General features: G+C 38.0%; 1 protein-coding gene across 1 annotated transcript in view; it reads right to left on the reverse strand.

Moving 5' to 3' along the window:
• LOC113062885 (staphylococcal nuclease domain-containing protein 1-like) overlaps positions 1-24,063 on the reverse strand; it is a 150,717-nt gene that overhangs the window by 42,354 nt on the left and 84,300 nt on the right. The window contains exon 17 of the mRNA XM_026232948.1: positions 3,362-3,550. Within this exon, the coding sequence (XP_026088733.1) occupies positions 3,362-3,550 (189 nt within the window). The remainder of the gene's footprint in view (positions 1-3,361; positions 3,551-24,063) is intronic.

Consider the following 24,063-nt stretch of genomic DNA (forward strand, 5'->3'; position numbering starts at 1 on the left):
TGCATTCCGCCTAAATCAATTTGTGCGAGACACATTTACGTTCTACCAGAGCCTGATTGTTTTGGAGGTCTCTTAAATGGTTAGCTCAACCAAAAATGAAAATTATTAGTCATAGTCATTATTTACTCAACCTCATGTTGTTCCAAACCCGCAAGACCTCCGTTCATCTTAAATCTTAAATAAAATTAATTTTTTTTAAATTACATTTGAGAGGTTTCTGCCAAAGGTCTTACAAGTTTGGAACGACATGAAGGTGAGTCATTAATGACAATAAAATTTTTTGGTGAACTAACCCTTTAATAGTATAAAAAGGATTTACACATTCTCATCCTTTCCCCAGGTTTACTCGACCTCCTCTGTCAGACAGATGTGGATGACACGTGGCTTGGGCTGCATTCACCCACCATATAAAATCATTGAGCTTAAATGTCACAAGCAGACGGCTGCCCTTCTCAACCCCTGCGGAACCCTGTCACGAGTGTTGTAAAGCACACAAGAGCCTGGGGAGGCTATTAGAGCCGAAATCAACCCCCTGGTGACAGAATTATGCCCCAATAACACCAGAAAAGGCAGGAACAAGATGACAAACGAGTGACCGTGGGAGCGGCGAGGGGGAAAGGCGGACAAGCTCAGTGATGTTCTGAACAATGATGAGGATTATGATCTAAGGGAGGATAGTAATCAGTGGTGGGTTTGTCCCAGTTTTCCAGAATCATGGGGTGATCCACCAGAGCCTTGGTGAAGTAGACCAAACTTAGATAAGAAATGATAGAAGGCCTTGTTTCTCAACAGAAAGAGGACTTCTCTTCAGATTTGCGCCTCATAATTAGTGTTGCAATTAAAAGAAGGCTCTTTTAATAGCGTGTGTTGCGAGATGCGAGAATGTGGGTTGGCTCGGTGCACACTGGGTCATAAACTGCTCACTAATCAGCAACCATTACTGTTTCCCAGCAACCAGAAGTGTTCTAACATCTCCATGCAGCAAACTGTTTATATTTCAGAGCAGTGTTGGTGCTGACGGCACATGATATTGAGAGGAACTTCTAAAGGGATTCCCTCAATCTATAGGCAAACAGCATTAAATAGAAAGTGTGCAAAAATAGTGTGCAGGGATTCAAGGAATAGTTTATGTACATGGTTTAACACAAATACAATGCAAGACTTTGTTTTGTCTGAAGATTTACCAAGATGTCTATGCTTATCAACAATGAATTAGTAGTGGGAAGAGATCAAGAGCTAGTCATGCACGGTGACCTTTGGTTCTCTAACTCCGTTTTATAGCTACTGGACCACTATTATAAACTAATGGATCTTTTTTATTTCTTTGATTATAAAAGAACACTGAAAAAAAAAATACTTGAATGAAAATGTTAATGTAAACTTGACCTAGTGCATTTAATTATGGTCAGCAAACATCAAGCACTTACCCATCCACCAACGAGAGAACAAACAGAGTAAAATAAAAACTTCTCAATGCAAAAAAAAAAAAAAAAAAAAAAAACACCTGGCAGTGGCAAAAACAGAGGCCATCAAGAGAAAAGAAACGTTGATCTCAGCACTTCTTTCCATCTTCTACTTGTCCCGAAGGGTTAATTATTTCCATTATCCAGGGTGGCCTGGGAAATTCAAGCATGGATTGGGACAAACCTGACAACAAGTATCTACAATCTTTAAGAACAATGCAGCTGTCCAATTCATGGGGGGTGACTGTTTTCTCTCCTCTAACACATTCACATCAGGGTGGCCATGTGCTGGTGGCACCCCCCAGACAGCCAAGGGGCCAGAGAGCAGGAGACTGGTGGACAAACCAAACTTGTCGTCTTTGATTTACTGCCGGTGAATCAGTGAGTCAATCCAACCCACTGGGAAAGTGACAGCACAGGAAATAAGGGTCAAACTGTGCTTTCCTCAAGGTGTCAGTGCAAAACATGCCATGTTTTGTTTACAGCGAGGTGACACTGAGGCAGAGGGGTGTGCAAGTGAGTGTGCATATACGAGTGTCTGTGCGCATATCTAAAGGAGCGTATACAAGCAAGATTGACTTAAGCCAGGTATAAGTTCAATCAGAAGGGAAGATCTATGGATGCACATTTCAGATTGGTTGCTATTTTCACAGGAGCTGGAATCTGATAGCACTGCCTTTGAAAGAAAGATGTGGCTATATGTTTTGGAACTTTGTGCGATATTTTGTAGAGGCGAGAGATTGAGATGAGAGAGAGAGAGAGATGAAAAAAATGATGGATTTGACAAGGAAGATAGAAACACGCTCTTAGCCGCCTTGGGCAGTAGATCATATTGCTATCAGCACGGGGCCGTTCTCTCTCTCGCCAAATGAGGGATAGAGGACAGAAGAAACAGCTGGCAGGAGTGTTGTTTGTCCACCAGGGCTGTTGCCTTCCGTGGGCTGTTTCGGCCATAATGAAAATGAAGAGAGCGATTGAGATCAGGGACAAAAAGGGTTTCATCAATCACAGCTTAGTGGGGAGAAGAGAACAAACTGATAGTGCCAAAGACATAGCCCTGTGGCACCCCCTGAGCTACACACTCATTCCTTTGCTGTTTGTCCAGCTCCTACTGTTTTTGGAGGTCCGGTGTCCATTTGTTCTGCCTGAACTAATGCAACATGACAACAGATATGTGTATTCTCTTTGTCCACATATACACTGGATGACAGGCTCTGGCCTCAATACTATAAGTTCAAAGCATGCTGGGCAGAAAAGAGATAATATTTATTACCAGAGTGGGGATGGGAGATATCTGGAATAATGAGTAATGAATCTCTTTGCTTGTCAGATACATATGAATTTCTGATCGTGACAGAGAAGACTGAAGCTCTGTTCCAAAACCTAGTGGGCGGCCAAGCTTTCTAGTGTTTATACAAGATGATACCCTTAAAAGGCATCATCCTAAATTAACTGTAAACTTGCAAGGGACTGATTTGAAACATTCCACAAGGGCAGGAACCCAGTGTGCGACATAAATAGATTATACAATTGATTCCAATGGGATCTGATGTTTAAAGTGTGTATAAAAACCACCACAGGGCAACAAATATTGTGTAAAATAGTGCATTTTTAATTAGACTGAACATTATCAACATTTTTCAGTATCTTATGAATAAAAATATCTGACTGGAGTGTTGCCAAAATGACCGCTGTGTGAACTGGCTTAGCATAAAAGTGTTTTGTTGCTGCCTTAGATTTCTGACAAAGGGAGGTATCTTAAAAGATAACTGCTGTATACTGTGTTAGCCCAGGATTTGTGCTAGCAGAGTGCCAATGATGCTTTAAAATGCTGCCTAGGTGGTTTTGGAACAGAGCCTGAGTCTGTATGAGGCATGCTGGATTCCAACAAAACTCACCTTCTCTTTTCTCTGTCTGGCGGTTTCCTCCACAGACAAGAGAGACTTGTAGTAGGAGCTTCTCTCTGCAGTAAAGTGGACCTTGGACAGGGCGTTCTCCACCAGAGCGACGGACAAATTCACACCCTCAATGTGAAGCCAGCCAATAAAGTTTCCTGCTTTATCCATGCTCTCCACCTCCACTTCCACCTAGGAGGAAAAGAGAGAGACGAGGCAAAAGTGTGAGTTAATGTACTGTATTTAGGATTAGCTGAGATTCCATTACTATTGCTGCAAAGAAAGAGACTTTGTCTTAAATAGACAGATCACTGGAGGAGACAGAGCTATCTATTGATCGTCCAGACGGCTCGATCTTAAAGCAACTTAGGGGGCCTTCAGCATACCCCCACTCATCTCATACACTCAAGCACACACACACTTCCTGTCACTGACATCACTGCTAGGCACGTCTTTCTCGCACAATTAAACGTGAGGTCAAGATTCACCCTGGCGCTAACTTTAGCCTGACATTCTCAATTAAAGCGGTGACACCAGGGAACACGGACTAATATATTACATTTGTCTCCAAGCTCTGAGGCTGTTTATTGGCCAGTGATCAAAGATGGCAGGCAAGGACAAAAAGAGTGCATTTCAAAGAAAGACAGGATGACAGAGAAAGAAAAGAAGGGGGGAAAACAGTGAGTCACTTTACACATTAACCAATTACTAAAGGAAAATATGCAAGGATGAATTCTCTAACTGCTTCTTAACACCCAAAACAGAGAAGGAAAATTACAAACTGTATGACGCATCAAGGTTTTAGAGAAGTCTGTGCACAACAGAAAATCTAAAAGTTCTAATCAAAGCAACCTAATGACAATGTCTTATGATGATTATAGGGAACTAAAATGTTTAAGAAACTAGATTTGTACATTTTCTAAAGGAATTATGCTAGGGTCTTGTAAGGGGTTGTCGAGGAGTTGCAATGCAGCTGCTAAGACATTCAGATATTCAAGATATTCATAAGATATTTAAAATGCCATTGCTATTGTATTTTGAGTGGTTTCCAAGCATTGCTAGGAGTAAGTGACTATGTCTCTTTGATATCCTGATCCCTAGATATGGCTCAGATTCTTCAGTGTAAGCCTATGGGATTTTTTCACCATTTTATCATTCGATCCAGTACCATAAATCTCATCAAGCATCACAAATTGAAGTATCCTTCATGACTGTAGCACAAAATGTTAGGGCGACATGATGCACCAAATTTGAATACTAAAAGTTACAGACTGCCTTAGCAAGCACCACTTAGAACTTGCTCCATCAAATCATCTCTCTCAACTATTACGATCCATCGGCAAAGCAACCTCCACAATGTGCAAGTGAAATTGGTTGGTGAGAAAAAAACAGGCAGGTGTCGTGAAAAGACACTCCAAGAGTCAAACGATTAAGAGTGCGGTTGTTCAGCCAGGAAGCCCCTTGGGAAATCTGCTGGGAATTACTTTGGAGGCAGAGGCTGCATACGCAGGGAGAGTAAAAGCTTTTTAATGAGGGCATAATCGGCACTTTGATTAAACACAAGAATGACAACCAACCTCACATTATGGGGACAAACAACTACCCTCCCACTCTGGCCCTGCTTGGCGGCAAACTAATGCTCTACATGCAAAAGGTAATGGCTCAGGCCGGGTTCAGGCTCAGAATGTTCTGGTAATCTGGGTTGGCCTTAGCCATAGGCCTAAATGTATTAAGTCTCGCACAACTAGCTTTATGTTCCCCATGTACTTTGCTGTTGGAACACAGAGCAGAGTTAAAGTAAACCAGTCTACTAAACAGGTTTTTATTAGTAATGATCTGATGTAAAACCAAAATTTTGTTTAATTAAATGCCACTATTTTGTCGTGGGTGGCTGCCAGGGTATTGCTCAGGATGGGTTTAACTTTGCTAACATGCCAAGTGAATGCTTAATGCCACTGGTTTTTAACAGTGGGTGGTTTTGACCACATATCTGTAACGTAGATGCTTTCCCTCCCATTTCAGACACTAAATTTTATATATGGTTTGTGTCTCGGATACTGAACGGCACTCTGTTAGCCTCCTGGTGTTATATAATCAAGTCTTTAGATGGGAGCGGTGTCTTCCTCAATGTCAGACAAGGGGGTTTTAGACATGATTTGGCAGCAGACGCTGCAGGATAATCTACAACTGTCTTTAGTGCATCTGTTCACCTGTCCACCAGCATCTAATTCATCTCTTGCCACTCAACACGCCACACAAAGCATTATAAGACTTTCTACCTGACAATGCTCAGATACGCAAGCATTGATACTCGTGGTGTATTTTTTTTTTACAAAGCCATTGATAACTTCAGGGAATGTAAGCATTTTACAACAACTAAACTTGTCAAACACTTGCTATAATACAATATAACAATTAAGGGTAGGCAATGTGACTTATTATATATCTTATTGATATATAATTGTGACTTATGTATATCTTATTAGTTACGAAAGTGATTTAGTCAACAGCCGTAAGAGATTTTCTTTCTTCTGTTGTTTAATTCAAACGAATGACAGACAGAAGGGATATTAGACTGCTGTTAATTTAAGAGCTTCTAATATTCTGTTACACGTGTTTTCTTTTTCTCACTTAGACCTAAATTACTGTTTAGTAGGATTCTTGAAAAAGACAGGTATTTTGACATACAAATGTGTGTATTTAATTGTTCAAGGCCCATAAAGTCAAAAATCTTCACATGTGCACGTCTCTTTGACAGTGCTCAGAAATAGTCTCTCAGACATATAGTGCATATAGCGAAATGAGTTCTCTTTCGTTGCTAATTGTGCTTCAACAACTTAAAAATTGCCTTTTAAACCGTAATGCTTAAAAACATATGCAAACGATTCACGACCAATGACGTTTTCATGACCACGTAGTACAGAAATGTCATGTGAGCAAGAAAACCGTGACAGAGACGATAGTCCAAAATCTTTACTGGCAACTGACAATTTTCTACCAGTTAATTGTGTCTACCAAGCCCCTTTCACACTGCCATTCCGGCAAATACAGGGGTAAAGTGTTCCTGTAATTGTTCCCTGGTCGCTAGATTTGGCACTTTCACACTGCCAGTGATGACCCGGTATATGTGCGTGCTTTCACACACAACCCTTGAAGATCCCGTAACGACACGTGACATCAGCGCGTGACGTGTAATGTATGAGTCGACAAAGCTTGGCACGTTATACTTTAACTGAAGCAAGCAAACGATCTCTGCGTCAGCGCGGAAAGTGAGGAACTAACTGATCTCTGCTTGATTACAGTTTGCACATATGTTTTCGTTGCGAATGTTGATCTTCCTTCAAAACAGCCGGTAAAAAAGTCGCGCGATAACGCGCGTCATCACTTCGATACGGAATTAGATCTGGCTTTTGTTCACACAGCGCTCCTTCCGGATCGATTACCGCAATGTTACTATGTCCCCGACCCGGGTTCGATTCGGTAATCAATTCCGGGACGTGGTTGCTTTCACACAGAAGGCAACCAGGCAATGTTACGGGAATATTGCGGGTCCGACGTGCAGTGTGAAAGGGGCTCCAGTGAATCGCCCAACCCTAATTACAATAAATAAATTTGTTCCCGAAGTATAACATTTTGTGTCACTTAGCTGGTTCCTTTTTTTTTTTACCTTTACAAGTTTTACAACTCATTTTAATTAAAATTAGGCAATATTTAATAGCATTTACTGTATACAAATGTTGCAATTCTGCTTCTGAGGCTTAAGGTTTGTGAGGGAGAGAGATTGAGTTAGAGAGAAAAGCATATGGACTTTATCTTGGCAAATAGATTTAAAATCTCCTGCTTATCCAAATACAAGGTCAAACTCAATGCACTCGCCTGCATTTCAGAGAAAACTCCAAACGTTTCATGTAAGCCTTAATAAAGCAATATACAATTACATGAGTTTAATCTCAATGACCCCAAAACTCAAAGATTAATTTCTTTGCGATATTCTTTCCTGGCACAGCACCATGACTCATACACAAAGACAACATGGATAAATAGAGAAAAATGCATCAGTGTGATTAGGAAGCAGCAGAAAAGCTTTCCACACACGTCAAATATATCACAGACAATACCCAAATGCTTCTTTTGATGTCTCAAGCCTTCGCTCATCTATTGCAGTATATTACCATGTTTGCACTACTAATTTACCCTCGTAAAGTAATGCTGGAGTCATCCATGGCGAAAGATTGGATGGTTAGTGTGAGGTTTGTCATATTTAGCAAGGGATACTAAACCCCACTTATGTACTCTTAGCAAGCGCAACCATGTGCAGTTGGTCACAAGGAATATGGCTATAAGCTAATAAAAAAAAAAACTATTTGTTACATATGACAAAAAAAAAAAAAAAAAAAAAAAAAAAAAAAAAATCACACCTCCAAACATGAGCTAAAAGAGTCCTGCTGCCCCACATAGGAGATAGATGTGACGAGCAGCAATTTTGGTGTATTATACAACAGTCGAGATGGACATTCAAGCAGCTATTTGCTAAAAATATGTACTTTAGTGTGAACATGTGAAAAACACTTATTTCATCCCCTCACACAAACTCTATAATGGGCCCTGGAGTGAAACTGGGTGTGCGACAGACTGTAGGTGGATGTCTGGGCAAGTCAGAGCCACGTGTTTTTCTGGGTGCCCACACTGAACATCTAACCACCACATAGACGCTCACCCACACAGAAACAGGAAAACACACTAGCACAGAAAGGGCAGGCGAAGCCTCGAACAGCCAGGCCCAGATGGTTCCCAGCGGAGGTTTCCAGAGCCACTATGGCTCCCCGTGGATGGATCATTTGAGCCAACATGGCTCCCGCTGGATCACAAATGGCTGGTGTGAAAAATGCTGCACAGAGGAGAAACATTAAAACGGAGAGATTGATTTCCAGTGTGGCTCGCTTTTAGAGGAAAAAATGGGCCCTTTCCACTTCAAATGGGTCACGGTGAGGGATGATATTATCTTTAAGAGCTGATGGTCACATGAAAGGATGACAACCACAAAAGACAGATAAATTTACATCATTTTAAGCTTCAACCTGTTTAACCTTGCCTGAAAGGATCCCTAACAAATTATATATAGATTCCCCAAACAGTAAACACTCCCAGAATAATATACAAACACTCAGGACCCTTCACATTCCCTTCTCTTGCTTTTAATCCCCAGAAAGCCCTTCACAGACTTTAAATCTTATTTTATGGCATAGACCAATTACGGAGCGCGTCTCTCTCTCTCAGTAACTCAAAGCCCAACATGTTTGATATCCAGGAAGTACAGCAAGAATATCCTTTCATCACCGGGCTACTGTAGTTGAAGTCCTTTTGCAAACTGATGACATACAGGATTTGCCACTAATTTGTGGCATTAATTTTCACATGTAAACTATACATTCATTATAATATATTGATTTATTTATTTATTATTATTATTTGTTATTTTAATTTGAAGCAAGTAGGGATGCATTGAAATGAAGATTCTGATGCCAAAACCGAATATTTTGGATGCACTGGCCAAAAACGCAATTCAAAAACAAAACAGCAAAAAAATATATAGTTGTAATGTTTATTACAAAGTAATTTTGTAAGACTTTAATTTAACAAAATTTTAAATACTGAATTCAAGAAATCAAGGCCTGTTTCATAAGGTTCATTTCAGTTAGTCCGACTCCTTGTTAAATTATTTGGTTCCATAAAGAAAATTAAACACAGGCCTAGATAAAGCTTAGTCACTGTGGCAACTTAAGCTGGGAAACTAACCTGGTCTAAAGCAGGTTAACTGTCAGACTAAGCTAAGCTCCTCCACTGACCAATAGAAACACAATGATATTACTACTCTCACATACTATTATTTTACTTTTGAACATTACAATCTTAAATTGCTCTTTAAAGCATTAAAAGAACTAAATTAATAGTTAAAATCACTGAATTAAAAATGAAAAGAAACTTCTATTTCATCTGCTATAAGAAACACACATTAATTTATTTGAGCTTAATTAGTAGTTTAGCCTACTAGCTTACATTTGATTTACCCATTACAATAGTCCCTTAACTTATTTGTAGGTTTAAAATTCAACAAAACACATTTAAATGTCCAAATGCATTAAACAGCACAGATATATTCGCTGTTTGTCATGTTGGATTGATTTGCTATTTGCTATATAATTAATTGTATAATAATAATATATTATTTTTGCATTATTATTTTTTTTTTTTTTTTTGCAATTTTAACTATGATGTAGCTGAAATCAGGAGAAAAATAAATCCAATGTCGATATCCAAAAAACTGAACAAAAAAAGACAATGTCAAACATGAAAACAAACTGTAAAATATTAAGAAGTTTTGTGCCTTCCATACAGGGCATCTGTATATCAAACAAGCTCCTCACACTCAACTAAATATTTCATAAACACTTCATTTACTGGCACAGACCAAGTTTACTGGCTTGGCTTGTGCACAATCTTGTGTTTTGTGGGTGAGAGAACAGTTTTATTTATGTGAGTGTGTGATGGTCAATCAAGGTGAACTTTCCCAGGTGTGCAGTTGCTTGGATCACACACACCACAAACTCGTAGGGTGCGAATGTGTGTATATGTATCGATTAAGCTTCAGAGCACATGCATCAGTGTCACAGTCATGCTGCCTTAACACAATCTCTCAAAGATGGGACCCATTATGAGCTGGGGGGAAAAAAATGCAAGTTGCATCACAAGCACACATATAGAGTCAGCTCATTCAAACCTTTTCCCCAATACAGCTTGAAACATACACAAGAAACTCTCCAACACCATTAAAACTGCCATTCATTTCGACAATCTATTTCAACTCAAAAAGCTAAATTTAAATTCATGATCACTCTTGCTCTCCTTTCATCAAAATTGTCTAAATTATGGATCATTTAAAAGGGTCAAAGTAGATATCTTACACCCCATGAAAGCAGCTGCAATCAGGACAGACATTTTCGACAGTCGAGCTGAGAATCAATAAGATTTAGTCCAGAGAGAGACAAACGTGAGTAAAATATATTAACAGATCTGAACACTAATGGCTGTTTCTTAGGCAATTTGGCTGAGCAGACTTTTACAGAACTCCTTTATTTTTTTTCTTTCTGAAAATCACAACTTTAATCTAGTTGGTTATTTATGTGTTTATTTCATTACAACATCATGAACAAACTCTGTGTTAGAAACGTCAGTGTAGGCATTTTTTTTTTATTTCTTTGCTTTGGCAAATTCCATAGCTACAATTTTATGCATCCTCTACACAACCTGAAAAATATTTTCAAATAAAATAGTAAATTTGTTTTTATATGCTATTAAGTCTGTTCATGGGACACTAAAATTGAATTTAAAAGCTCAATGATATTATACAAGCATTAAAAAAAAAAAAAAAAAAAAAAAAAAGTTTCAAAACAGTTCATCTTTGACCTTTATATTACGAAAAAAAAAAAACTCAAAATCTAGGGCATAAAAGTGCCTGTAGTTGCAGAAACAGCCAAATGCAGAGCACAACTAGTGACCAGTGTATTTGGTGTGTGCTTTCCTGTTCGGAGGGGGAATTGCCTCATCGGTGGCGGGATCGTCTGAAGCTCCAGCTGTGTGTTATGTTAATGCTGTTATTATGTTTGTTTACGGCTCTGCTCTGAGGGTCCACTATGTGCACTGCAGCTTTATCTCAGGCCTGAGGGTCTGAGGAAATGCATTTTACCAGCCACTGCCACGAGACAATCATGCACATGAGAGACAATTAAAGTACATGTGAAATACACGTTAGGTGCACTGCACAGAGTTCAGGGGTGGCATTTAACCTTGTGTAACCATAGCAACCATGTCAAATTGTGGCACCATGTGGTGCCATCTGTGAGGTAAATGCATAACAGGAAGGACAGTCAGCCAGAACAGGAAGCAGATACAACAGATGGTCCCCACAGTACAGTTTGTAATATAAAATGTTTGAGATGCTCCAAAATAACTAAATGCAAATCAATTACTTTGGTAAAATTGTTTTTAAATAAAAAAGCTAAAATGTTAAAATATTACATCAATAAATATAAAAATCAATCAACTCAAATCAAACAATCCCTAGGCCTACCACTGAAATAAGCCTTAATCACATTGCTCCATATGCTTTATTTCTATAATGTTAACTGAAACATACTGTACAAAAAAGGCCATACACTCAGACATTGGTTAGCTAAGACTAAATCCATAAAATGGATCAGCACCTACCAAATAAACGACGGATCGAAGCACTAATGGCAGAGGATCTATTCTGGATTCAAAACGCACTTAATGGGCCTTTTAATAAAAAGAAAGAAAGCATTCTCATAAAACAGTGGTCAAACAGAGTAATACTACAGCAGCAAAGATTAAACAAGAAGAACATTCTTCTTTAAACATGGCTTAAATCAATGGCTCAATCTATGCCAGTGTGTGAGAGTCCATTGATTGAAAGCAAGAGAGAGCGGTGTTAAACCTCTCTGAAAAGCAAAGCAGAATTAATACATCAGTAAGAGCGCCCTATAGGCACTTCCGCCCATCAGACTGGCAGAGAGCTGGCAGAAAACATTTGATTATTGCTATAGGTTCAAACTCTGTCACGTAACTGTAAGAGGGCTGAAGTTCAAGAGAGAGTAGTGTTGTAATGCATTGTGTGTGTGTGTGTGTGTGAGAGAGAGAGAGTGAATGGATGTGTGAGCATTACCATTTTTTTTATATATATATATATATATATATATATATATATATATATATATATATATATATATATATATATATATAATACAAATAAATAAATAAAAAAACATGAGAGGCAGACCATGTCTACTTAAGCAAGCGAAGATGAGGAAGCCAATAAAAGTAACTCAAAGATTATGCATCGCTAAGTCATGCCACTAAATGACCTGGAAAACCAGATGAAAGTAAGAAATGAGGCATGGTGGGCTGATTTACTGCAGGGAAAAAGGCAGAATGAAACAAAAAGCTTCATTATCTGTATTACTTGATGCTTTTTAACACAAAACATCCTCCTGAGGGGTGAAAACAAGTAGCAAATCACTGGCAATGCTAACGAAAGATATGGAAATTACACCGGTTTTGAGTGCAGATGTTGGCGGCAGTGTTAAAGTATCTCCCAAATGGTGTCCATTTAAAAGTCTGTCAGTGCGGCAGCATTTTGAACAGTTTGCATTAAGCAGCTTTAATACTAGACACAAATCCTTTGACACACACTCATGCAAACACTTAGCGAATGATGCAAGTTTGGAATTGTGTGAGTGGCGGTACTTGTTCTCATAAGAGCATTTATATGCCTGCATGTGCACACAAATCCCACCAGTACACATTGCACGTGTGCATTTGCTTAGACATTTAAAGGCATATGAAGCCTTTATTCTAATGCCTCCCATGGCCTCTGTGGGAACAGGTCAATATTTAGTCGATGGGACTCGTGAAGCTGCGGTGGTCCCCTCTAAATGACCTACATGGCTTTATGGAGAAATCAATCTTGAAAAGTTCCCTATGACACAAGCTTTTCTATTTGGTCTCATCACAAAGACAACAGCTGGAAAATCTGAAGCGCCTTCACAACTTGGTGCGGTTCCTCTGGGGAACAAATGATCTTTAGACTACAGCGTCTCATCAAGTTCTCTTTAAGAAATTCAGAAGAGCCCTCAAGATGAGCCTGAAATCACTAACGTCCAGGCGAGAGACGCATGAGGTCACACATCATAGTGTTTCCTTCAAATCTTCTCTTAAGCTGGCCAGTCTCCACACAGCACATAACAAAGACCAGCAGGGGAGGGTGGAGAAATCAATACCCCTGATCTCTCTCCACAGGGGTACGTGCACTGCTCTCTTCACATCAGGAGCTCGGTAACAAATGACATTGGCTGGCGAGAAGTCACGTGACTTGTGTGAATGACATTCGTATCTATGGTTACGGCTCAATTTGAGGTGATCAAAGAGAAACAACAACCTGGTGTGTGTGAGAAAACATTAACAAGGGCAGGGGGTAAATATTTAAATGATTTTTCATTGGAGCACTTCAGGATAATGAATGAGAACATGGGAAGTAACAGAGAGTGAATGGAGACATCTGATTGGATGAAGGGATGCCAACGGAAGCCGGAACGATTGAATGAGCTTTTGAATGGACCCTAACAGCCTGGTTGTTAAAATCAATGTGGGCAATAGCTGCAATCCATCTATTTCATGGCTGCCCTTGCGCCCTGGTCAATGTGTATTGAGCTGCATCTGTAATATTGCTCATATCAAACATTATTTCCTTTCCAAAGATGACGGATCAGGAATATGTAGACGCGTATATTTGTATACCACACTCTTAAAGTGGTCATGACGTTGCTACAAAGAACATTATTTTGTGTATTTGGTGTAGTGCAATGTTTTTGTTCAGTTTAAGGTATATATATATATATATATATATATATATATATATATATATATATATATATATATATATATATATATATATATATATATATAGAGAGAGAGAGAGAGAGAGAGAGAGAGAGAGAGAGAGAGAGAGAGAGAGAGAGAGAGAGAGAGAGAGAGAGAGAGAGAGAGAGAGAGAGATTTATATTATTTTTTATTACGTTTTTATTTTTTTAATACTTTTAGCAAGGACTAAATAAAAAGATTAAAAGTGATAAAGTGTGTTTAATTTATTTTTTTTCCTGAGCAGTAAATCAGCATATTAGAATAATATTACACTGAAGGCTAAAAATCATCTTTGCAGAATAAATCACACATTAAAATATTAAAATAGAAAACTTATTTTTAACAGAATACTAATGTAATATTCTTGTTTTTACTTCATTTTTGACCTAACAAATGCAGCTTCAGTGATCATAAGATGCTAATTTCGAAAAGCTAGAAAATCTTACAAACCCTTAAACTGTTGAATGTTAAGAGTAGGTGCTAAAAATGAGACTCTGCTGTTGCGTTGTGTCTATATATGAGCATTTATGAGGCAGGATAGCAGAATAACAGTTTTAGGGAGTCATCCAAAATCTGTCAGGCTACACTGAACACATTTAGGGAGGAAAATGATTTGAAACTGCATTAAGACACAATATTCCTAAAAGTACCGCATTCACATCACGTCAACCAAACCGCCTTCAGAGACACACGCATGCATAGATCATGATGAAAGTCATTTAAAGCCAATTCTTGGGTCAATGTAGTGCAGTTACGTAAAAAGACAGACAGTGGCAGCTCTCATGGCCTTCAGGTTCTCAAAAAGAGCGATGAGTGCCATGTTGTAAAAGTCAGAAGACATTCAGACCACATAGCTTTACACTTCATTTCCCATAGAGCTGTGCATTAGAAAGTCATGAAGTTCTATGCGGTGGATTGTTTGCAAGCTTGCCTATTGGCTGTGATAATGTAGAGTATAAAATCAGCAAAACAAACACATAAAAAGGAGTGAAGTGTAAAAACAAAAGGAATGTATCCTTAACATTAGGCTGACATTTCTCACTGAGCACAGCTGGTATTTGGCTTTTCCCGTGTGTCAGAGGGAGGGTTGACGGGAAGCGGCAGGCAATCATGGGAAGCGCATCACCATTTATCTAGAGCCCCTTTCCCACCAACACTCAATGATGTGCCAACCAGTGTCACTCAAAAGGCCATTTTTGCCCATCCCGCTCTGACAGCCGAAAGAGAATGGGACAGAACAACAGAAAACAAGAAATAGGAGGAGGAGGGCTGGGGGTTGAGAATTGCATGTCATTTTTCAGTGTCTTTCGTTAAGTTGGAGTCGAACCCCAGAGGCATGGCGTGATATGCCAAAAAGACCTGCCACAGTGACAAACACGACACAGAATAATGCATAAACTGCAATGAGTTCACTAGATTTAAAATAATATAAATCTAAAGAGTCAGAAGGTTTGCACACGATCAAACATTAAATATGAATGACGGACGTTTAAGTTCATGTTATTTCCTGGTGATGTTACTTCTGTTCGCACTGAGGACACAAATAAAATATTAAGGAAAAAATGAGGCTGCATGAAACCATCTTCCCAAGAGTAAAGGGTCTGAATCAAAACCAGACACTGAAGCACATATATCTTGTACAAAGCAATTGACCAAATTAATGAGCTGGAATATGCCAGCGAATTTCCATTTGTCTCGGAATGGCCTTTGGCCCTGTGATATATTCAGGGAATTTTCTTCCCATTTTTACAACATCTCATCTTTTGCATTTCTAAGAGCAAGTATAGTTTCAAAAAGAGGAGATGGTGTAGAACCACAGCAACTGAGAGAAGAAAATCATCATAAATGAGTTTTACATCCAAAGTCACAATCTAAATTAGCCAGGACAGTCTCGTCATTACCATTCAATAGGTATCGATTCCTAAAGGACAAAAAGCTCTTGAGATCATGCTGTGTAGCATTTCAAATGTCAGTCTATTCGATCCATTGGTATTGCAAAGCTGGGAATGGTGTCTGGAGTGAGAGACAATGAAAGACAACAGACAGTTTCATCTTTACACTCTACACAAATATCCCTAGAATCCAGTGTACAAATGCAATTACAGTGTGACTGTCTCTTAGCCTGGGTGATCTTTATGTACACTTGACCCAAATTCACCTGAGGTCTTTGCTTGTATCAGAAATATGGAAATGCTACATCATCTACTTTAGGTTTAAAACACTAAACATGGCAATTGTACACCAGAAACCAGAAAGTGCTGAGGTGCATTAGAATGAAGTCGAAAATGGAAAATAACAAATTACACTGACAATTGCCACAAAGTCCCAATGACAACCTGTCAGTCAATTACAAGTTACGGCAACATGAAGAAAAATATATCACATTTCTGAAACTCTCCTTGATATGGTCTAAATGTCTGACTTCGTCAAACCCAAGGCTGTGCACCCAAACAGCTTCATAATGAGAAAGAGGTAGCAGAAAGAGCGATGAAGGAGAAACGGTTGACTTTTCTTCCCCTTAAATCCCCTCTTTTTGCCCCTCCTTAAGGCTGCGGGATGCACAGATGCCGCTAATCAGCCAGAAAGAGGCAGTCTGCCTGAACATAGACACATTCTGACTCTCAAATCAGGGAAAGAGGAGCAGATAGTCAAAGAGGGGCAGGAGAGAGGAGAGAGACAAAGATCCAATACAGAGATACGATGAAGTGCCTAAAGAAGCTGAAGGAACGGGAGAGTAAGTTACACAGCCATACATTCCCTTATCCAGTAGAAAACAGGGCTTAACCAAGATTGAACTAGAATTACACTTCTAAGAAACATGCAAGGGCCGCACAGGAATGAAAAGTGCGAATCAGATGGAGAATGAGAGAGGAAACGACTGAGAATGGGTCGAGTGAGGAGTCTGCTGCAAACTTGGGTCTGAGCAGACATCTGAAGCAAGAGATGTGCTGGTGAAAAATCAGCTGTGAAGTGAAGGCCCCGTCAGCATTTATGCCAGCAGCTTGAGAGTTGTGTGCTTATTGGTAAGCAGAAGCAGCGCTGAGTGGTTGCTGTTATGTAACATTGCGACAACGTTATTAAGGTTTATGCAATCGAGGGTCACTGATGTGAAACGTAAGCAACCTTTTGTTGCTCACTTCATGCACCACATGCTATTTTCACAGCTGCTTTCCTGACCAATCACAAAGCACAATAACCTAGAGGATTGAAATCAAAATGTACAGCCTATAGATAGAGGAGAATAATTGGACTATAGCGGGTTTTGGCTTAGTCGGGCTACGGTCATCTTTGATCTGTTACGACTTTAGTTAACTCTTATATTAACATTTGTAAAATCATTTTCATAGGCATTATTTGAATAGAAACGCACACAAATGGGAATTTCACTAGATGGTGACCGTTGAATGTAGATTTCACAATAGTTCAGTGGTTGATTAAACTGTTCATTAGTTACTGGGAATTTGCCACATTGACCAATGGACAGCTGCTTGGACAGAAAGTTACTTTGTGAGCAGTGCTTCATACATCATTATGGAACTGACAATAAACAACTAACTTTTTTGGTTTGCACCATTTCACCAAAACTTTGCTAATGTGACTGCAACTTAACATAAGGTGTATCTGAATATTTGGAGGAACATGTAAAGCATCATGTATACAATGCAAAGAAATTGTGTAGTATAATTAAGCTGGACAAAGCAAAGATTTAAACATTATCTTGGGTTTAAGTACAAATTAGCGAAAACAGGACTGGGATGATTTCAGTTTGACTAAAGTGTTTGCATCTTTTTTCAAAAAGCAAATTCATATTTGGTAACACTTTAGAATAAGGTTCCATTAGTTAATGTTAGTTAACTACTTTCGTTAACATGAACTAAACAAGAACAATCCTTCTACAGCATTTATAAGTCTTAGTTCATGTTAATTTCAACATTTACTAATGCATTATTTAAATCAAAAGTTGTGCTTGTTAACATTAGTTAATGCACTGTGAATAACCATGAACTAACAATGAATAACTGTATTTTCATTAACTAACATTAACGAAGATGAATAAATACAGTAATAAATGTATTATTCATTGTTTGTTCATGTTAATTAATACATTAACTAACATTAACTAATGGAACCTTATTCTAAAGTGTTACCTCATATTTTAGTCTGTTTAGAGTGTTTATAAATTCATTCAATGTTTTTTTCTGTTTTTTTTTTAATGATTAAAGTATTTTTCAATGCATATTTTTAAAAAGACATCTAACGTCAGCAAGATATCCTTGAATTCCTTTTAAAGAATGAATTTGAATTGATGCAGCATTTACCTCTGGGTTTGTGGTCCTTGCAACTTTCTAGCCTAAATATAAAATTCAAAACTCTGTTCAATTAACAAAGACGAGTCTTCATGATCTCAAACTACAAGATGGCATCTGAAGATGCTTTTAGACATGTAAGAAGCTGGTAATTACATGTCTCCCTGGTTTCTGACAACTACATAAAGACATATTATTCAAAACTTACAATAAAAGGCGGCGGCCTGATGACTATCATAAACATTCAGCTCTCAGACAGGCTTGACAGGTAAAACGTGGGTGTTCTCTTTTCTTTTTTTCCAGTTTGTCTATAGCTATTTTTAAAATCTAAAGTGTGAGAGGATGTGGCTAACTTAAAAATGGCTTACTTATAGCTCATATTACGGCTTGCATAGTAGTACATTTTTTCACAAAAAAAAGTTGCAAACATGTATTTACAAAAGACTGAAAATGTGTTACATCGATACCTCATAATTGCTCACTGTTGAATTATCTGCGTCTTTATACCTGCCGCTGGTAAGATAGTGAGGAAATACGCTCTACTTTCATGCTATTCTCTCTCAGATCCAAAAAGGGTCTTATATAAACCTTTCAGCTGGGGGGCATGGAGCTACGCTTGTGTGATGTGTGAGAGAGAATAAGTGTGTGTGCAAGTGAGAAAGACACAAAGTGACGTAGGCCCTGTCGTCAGCAGCTGTGTGGAGTTTACTCTATTACTCCCTCACTTACACCCCCCCCCCCTCCTTTGCTTCCCTCATTTTAGTGTTCTCTTTTCCTGTCTGATGTTCTGTCTGTTTTTAGTGGAAGGTTAAAGAAGAGAGTGAACACACACTGCCTGAAGATAAGGCTTTACCAGAGAGAAAGATCCAAGTTGGGATGACCTGCATACGGCACTGCGAAACTCATCTAGGAAAAATGGAGAAAATGCAAGACAAGCAGCAAAAGGTGTGCTAAAGCAAAATAAAATGTATTAATAATAGTAGCAATAAAAATGATTAATTTTTACCCAGGTGCTTTTCCTATATTAACCCTTTCGAGTCGATTAACGCATATATGCGTTTTGAGTCATTTTCACCTGATAACCCCGAAAAGAACTTAAATTACACTCTCAGTTTTAATCGTACAGATAAGAGCAATACATCAATCGAATCTGTAAAGGGTCTAGTTTTTTTTGGATACAGACATAATAACAAAAAACCTTTGTGCACTTATAAAATAAAGATAACAAACAAGGTGCGCTGTCTACAGTCTTTGTCTCCGCTGATCGTCATGTACAAACATTTCATTAAAATGAACTGTAACTCCGTGAATACTCAACGAAGAGACATGAGAGAGATATCTATAGAAAGCCTGGAATGTCTACTTTTAAACTAAACAAGTGCTGCCGAAAACAAATATTCTGAGATAAAGTAATCCATATGAAATCCATATGAAAACAACGCGATGTCTATTTTTCATATCTCCGCTCATTATATCTAATGTGACCACGCCCCCGCGCTGAACGCGCTATTCAGATTCAAACTGAAGCGCGCGGCTTGAATACGCCCACACAGAAGAAAAAGCAGCGAGACTGTTCTTCAAGTTTTTATTTTATTTTACTGTTTGCTTCGCGATGAGAGGACTAAGACATAATTCACCCCAAAAAGATGTGATGTGGTTGAGGATTTGAGAAATGGATTTCCTCAGAAAAAAGAATGAAGCACTTTATTCAGCAGAGATCATAAACAGAGTAAGTCTCTCTTTATTTATTTGTACTAGTTTTCACATAACGTGTAAACATTTTACTAGTTAGACTTTTTCCAAATACTTTTTCCAAACTATAATTCCTGACTAAATGTATAATCAAGTGAAACATTATGAAGTTTCAATAACAATATACAATACTATACCATTCAAAAGCTTGATGTAAATAATATAAATGTGACAAATAGAGATAACTCTAACAAATGTAAAAACAATGCAGTTCTTTCGATTTATTCCCCCTAAAAAAAACTGAAAAATATTATCAGCTCTTTTCAACATTAATAATAATAATAATAATAATGATGATAATAAATGGGGTTTATTTGGTAGAAAATAAGATTGTTAAAAGGATTTCTGAAGGATTGTGTGACTAGAGAAAGGATGCCAAAAAATTTGTTCTCTTTCTTGTAAGTCCTCCCTCAGAGTGGCACAGTTGAATGAGAGGCTCATTATGCAGCTCATTATGCAGGCCTTTGTCTTCTCAGGTGTAAATCACAATGATATTCATGATAGTTGACGCCTACTCGCATATGACTTTTACCAACAAAAAGTGTTTTAGAAAATTTAAATCAATATATTGTTTTCTGTGAGTGAGTAAACAAGATGATTTTCACATCATTCAGAAAGAAAAATTCTAGGCTACAAGCTCCAGTTCTCAACTTTTCCGGCAACCAATTTTATGTATGTGTTTTATTCCCTTATTCAAGTGATTTAACATTTTTAGTTTTTCACTAACCATGCATAACATTTTTTTTCTCAAAAATACAATCATGTACATGCATGCATTTCACATATTATTATAGCCCAGTTTGTGCTGATTACAGTGATATTAGACTTTACCCATTTAGATATTTATAAGAAACTGAAAAAAGCACAAATGTCAGGGCATGACAAAACTTCTCAAGGCCCCAAAAATACCCTTAGACTCCAGAGGGTTAAAAAATACTACTCTATGACAGGTGGCTGTATCATTATGGGGACTTTCTAAATGTATGGCAAAACTGTTCCTAGTTTAAATATATCTTTACTCACTTTATCTTGCATTACATGACATTAAACTGTGCAGGAATTTCCTTTAGACAAACGATGTTGTATGACAGCACACATGTTTTGAGTGTGTGGTGGACAGGGGCTCATATGCTTAATCATATAATATTTAAAACCATGTTACTCTGTAACGGTCTATATGAGTGAAGCCTACATCCCTATATGGGCAAAATAAATAAATAAATAAAATAAAATAAAAACAGCATGCCACTCAGGGGTGGTGCATGAAGGACACTGATCTGGCCCTCAGCGAGAGCATCTCAATTTTAAAACAAGCTTCTCTTAAGGCACTATATTATGTGGAAACCACAAGAGTAGTGTAGAATTACTGTTCAACGTTATGAGTGACATTACTGCATTCCAACAACACCCAGTAAATTATTTAAAAAACTAATTTCACACATTTTTCTATAATTCACTGGGACCAATCACACCCAACATAAAATTCACGTAATCAGAAATATTAAGAGAAACAACAAATGGCATATTTCTATCCTCTTAATATTAAAAATAAGGCAAGTATTACCGATAGTATTGTGATGCTTCTATTAAATCTATTTTTAAAATCAATTTCTGGGGATAAATATTAAATAATTCAATCATTTTTGCAATCATTTTTAACAGGCCTTAACTGTTACAGAACATCACAAAATATTATATATACACAGACACACAAAAGGAATAATTTGGGAAAACAAATTTCTGAGCATGTTTGGCCTTTCCCCTGACATATTTTGTAAAATTAGAACTCCATCTGTAGTCACAGGCAACTCTGATAAGATATTTTTCTCTGTTATAATTTTTTTTTTTTTTTTTACAAATAATTCATTTCTTTCTCACTGGTTAACAAAGATCAGCCCATGCATGGATTTTAAATCTGTATGCCTGGTTATCAAAACACAGTACACAGGCATGTGAAAAGATTCTGAGAATAAATTCTCTGAACAAATCTGCTTGAAAATGAAAAACAAAAGGGGCGTCAGTCGTATTTAACCCCCCCACTATTTTTTTCCCTTCACACCATGTCATCAATCGCTCACTCTCTGCGTCCTCATTGTAGGAAGGTTTTGAGAACACGGCTCAACTACAGCAAGAGCGAGGAGTGGCTGCTGTTTTATTGAGCTGGGCTCTGAATGTGTTCCCTGCATACAGCAGGCAGTCACCTCAGGGAAATCCCATACTGCACGGCAACACAAAACACATTTAAGAAAGGTCACAACCCACAGTTTAAGGGGATTTATTCTGGAGCTTTCCATCATATTCCCCAGGACCCCTTTAGCTTTCTCCACAACCCACTGGCCCCCCACTTTAGCGATGGTGCAGCGGTGTGCTCGAAACTGCACTGGAAAGACATCAGCTTAAACTAACATTAGCATATTTCTGTATCGTTGCACACAAGATTAGGACACTTAACTTGAGTGACACAAAAATGGACACTCAAGGTAAAAATTTAATTTACACTTCACATTCTAAGCAGACAGCCGTCTATATACATCAGAAATTCAAATGCTAATATGAGGGGCGCCACTAAGTGTGAAGGAAATGTTGACTGCGGGATATAAGCTCAAAGCTAGCATGACAGAGTGAGTCCTTCTATAGAGTATCCATATTTCCCAACACTGTAAAAACTCACCTTGATTTGCCTTTTTTGAGTGGATATGATTTTCTATGCATTAGATTACCAGACTCTTATTACCTCTGCCTGTAGGCCTGTGCACCTTTCTCTCTCCCCTTCAAGTCTAGAAAAGGCTGTGGGCATATTGTTCGTTTAAATCTAACAGACCTCAATCTTCCTGTAACTCTACAGCTTAATGGTGCCATTGGAATATATTAGGCTCCATTATGTACCCCAATATAAAGCCCCTGTGAAATATTGCACCAAAATCTCGTTCCTAAGAGTCTGAGCTTCTAGCAGTAGTCATGGTTGAAATCTGATGCCACCATAGATGGCCTTTTAGTGACCTCATATGATTATTTTTTGGAATATTGAGGAACGAGGGTGAAAAATAAATGCTATCTGTATATATTGTGCATGATAATGTGAGGATAATACTGGACATTTGGCATAAAAGGTGAGATTTGGACTTAAGCACACATGACTGATTTGATAAAAATGATCAGATGCCAGTGATTTAAAGGCAATTAAATGCAAAATAAATAAACTTCTGTAACCAATAAATCTGCAAATTTATCTTGCGCCCAATCAAGTCAGGAATGTATTGCGACTCAATTCTGTTTTTCCTTGCAAACATTTGGCTGAATGTTTTCTGTGTTGAACACTGTTGTGAATTCTGCTCATTTAAACTAGTCACCAAGGTAACGCTATCTAGCTGGATACCATAGATGAGGTTGTTAGAATGGGGTTAAAAATTATGAAACCGCATGTATTACCACAAAAGGAATTGCACTGCTTACCACTGTTTTTTTTTTTGCAGCTGATGTGATTAAAAAGCACAATGTAAGTGAATATTTACTGTAATTAAATATTGTTTAACAAAAGTAACCATAACTTAACATACAAAAATAAAAAAATAAACATATGCAAACATTCATCGTAAGCTGTCCAAATATGCAATATAAAATAACATCATGAAATACAATAATATTTATAAAAAATAAAAAATATGTATTTATATAAAAAAAAAAATCTCAAAGTAATTTTGCAGCAAGAACACCAGTCTCGTTGGGTTTTCTAGAGACCCACTGGAAGTCTGACTGGATGGGATTTATTTGCACAATGGTATTCAAACTGTGAGATGGATGGATGGGATTGCCTGATTGTGAGATTGCAGGGGCAGAAAGAAGCCCTTGCTCCGTCCTCTAGCTGTTTAGACAGAGATTCAAAGTCCTTCAGTAAAACACAGCCATTTATTCACATAGTCCCACACAGACTCAGAAGAGGCTTTTACAGATGCTGGGTGGCATGACCGTTCAAATGGAAATGAACACTGAGTGTTCTAGAATGCTAAGCAAGCCAGGTCAATCATATTGCTACTAAGTCCTGCCCTATTTGAGAATGACTTATAATGATATTTTAACATTCCTGAAAAGGCTCAGCTCTGAACATTGTCATACCGTTTGTACAACCAAAGTATGTTGCAAATCAACAAGTCC

This window comes from Carassius auratus, chromosome 4, assembly GCF_003368295.1.
Source record: "Carassius auratus strain Wakin chromosome 4, ASM336829v1, whole genome shotgun sequence".
Lineage (NCBI taxonomy): Eukaryota > Metazoa > Chordata > Actinopteri > Cypriniformes > Cyprinidae > Carassius > Carassius auratus.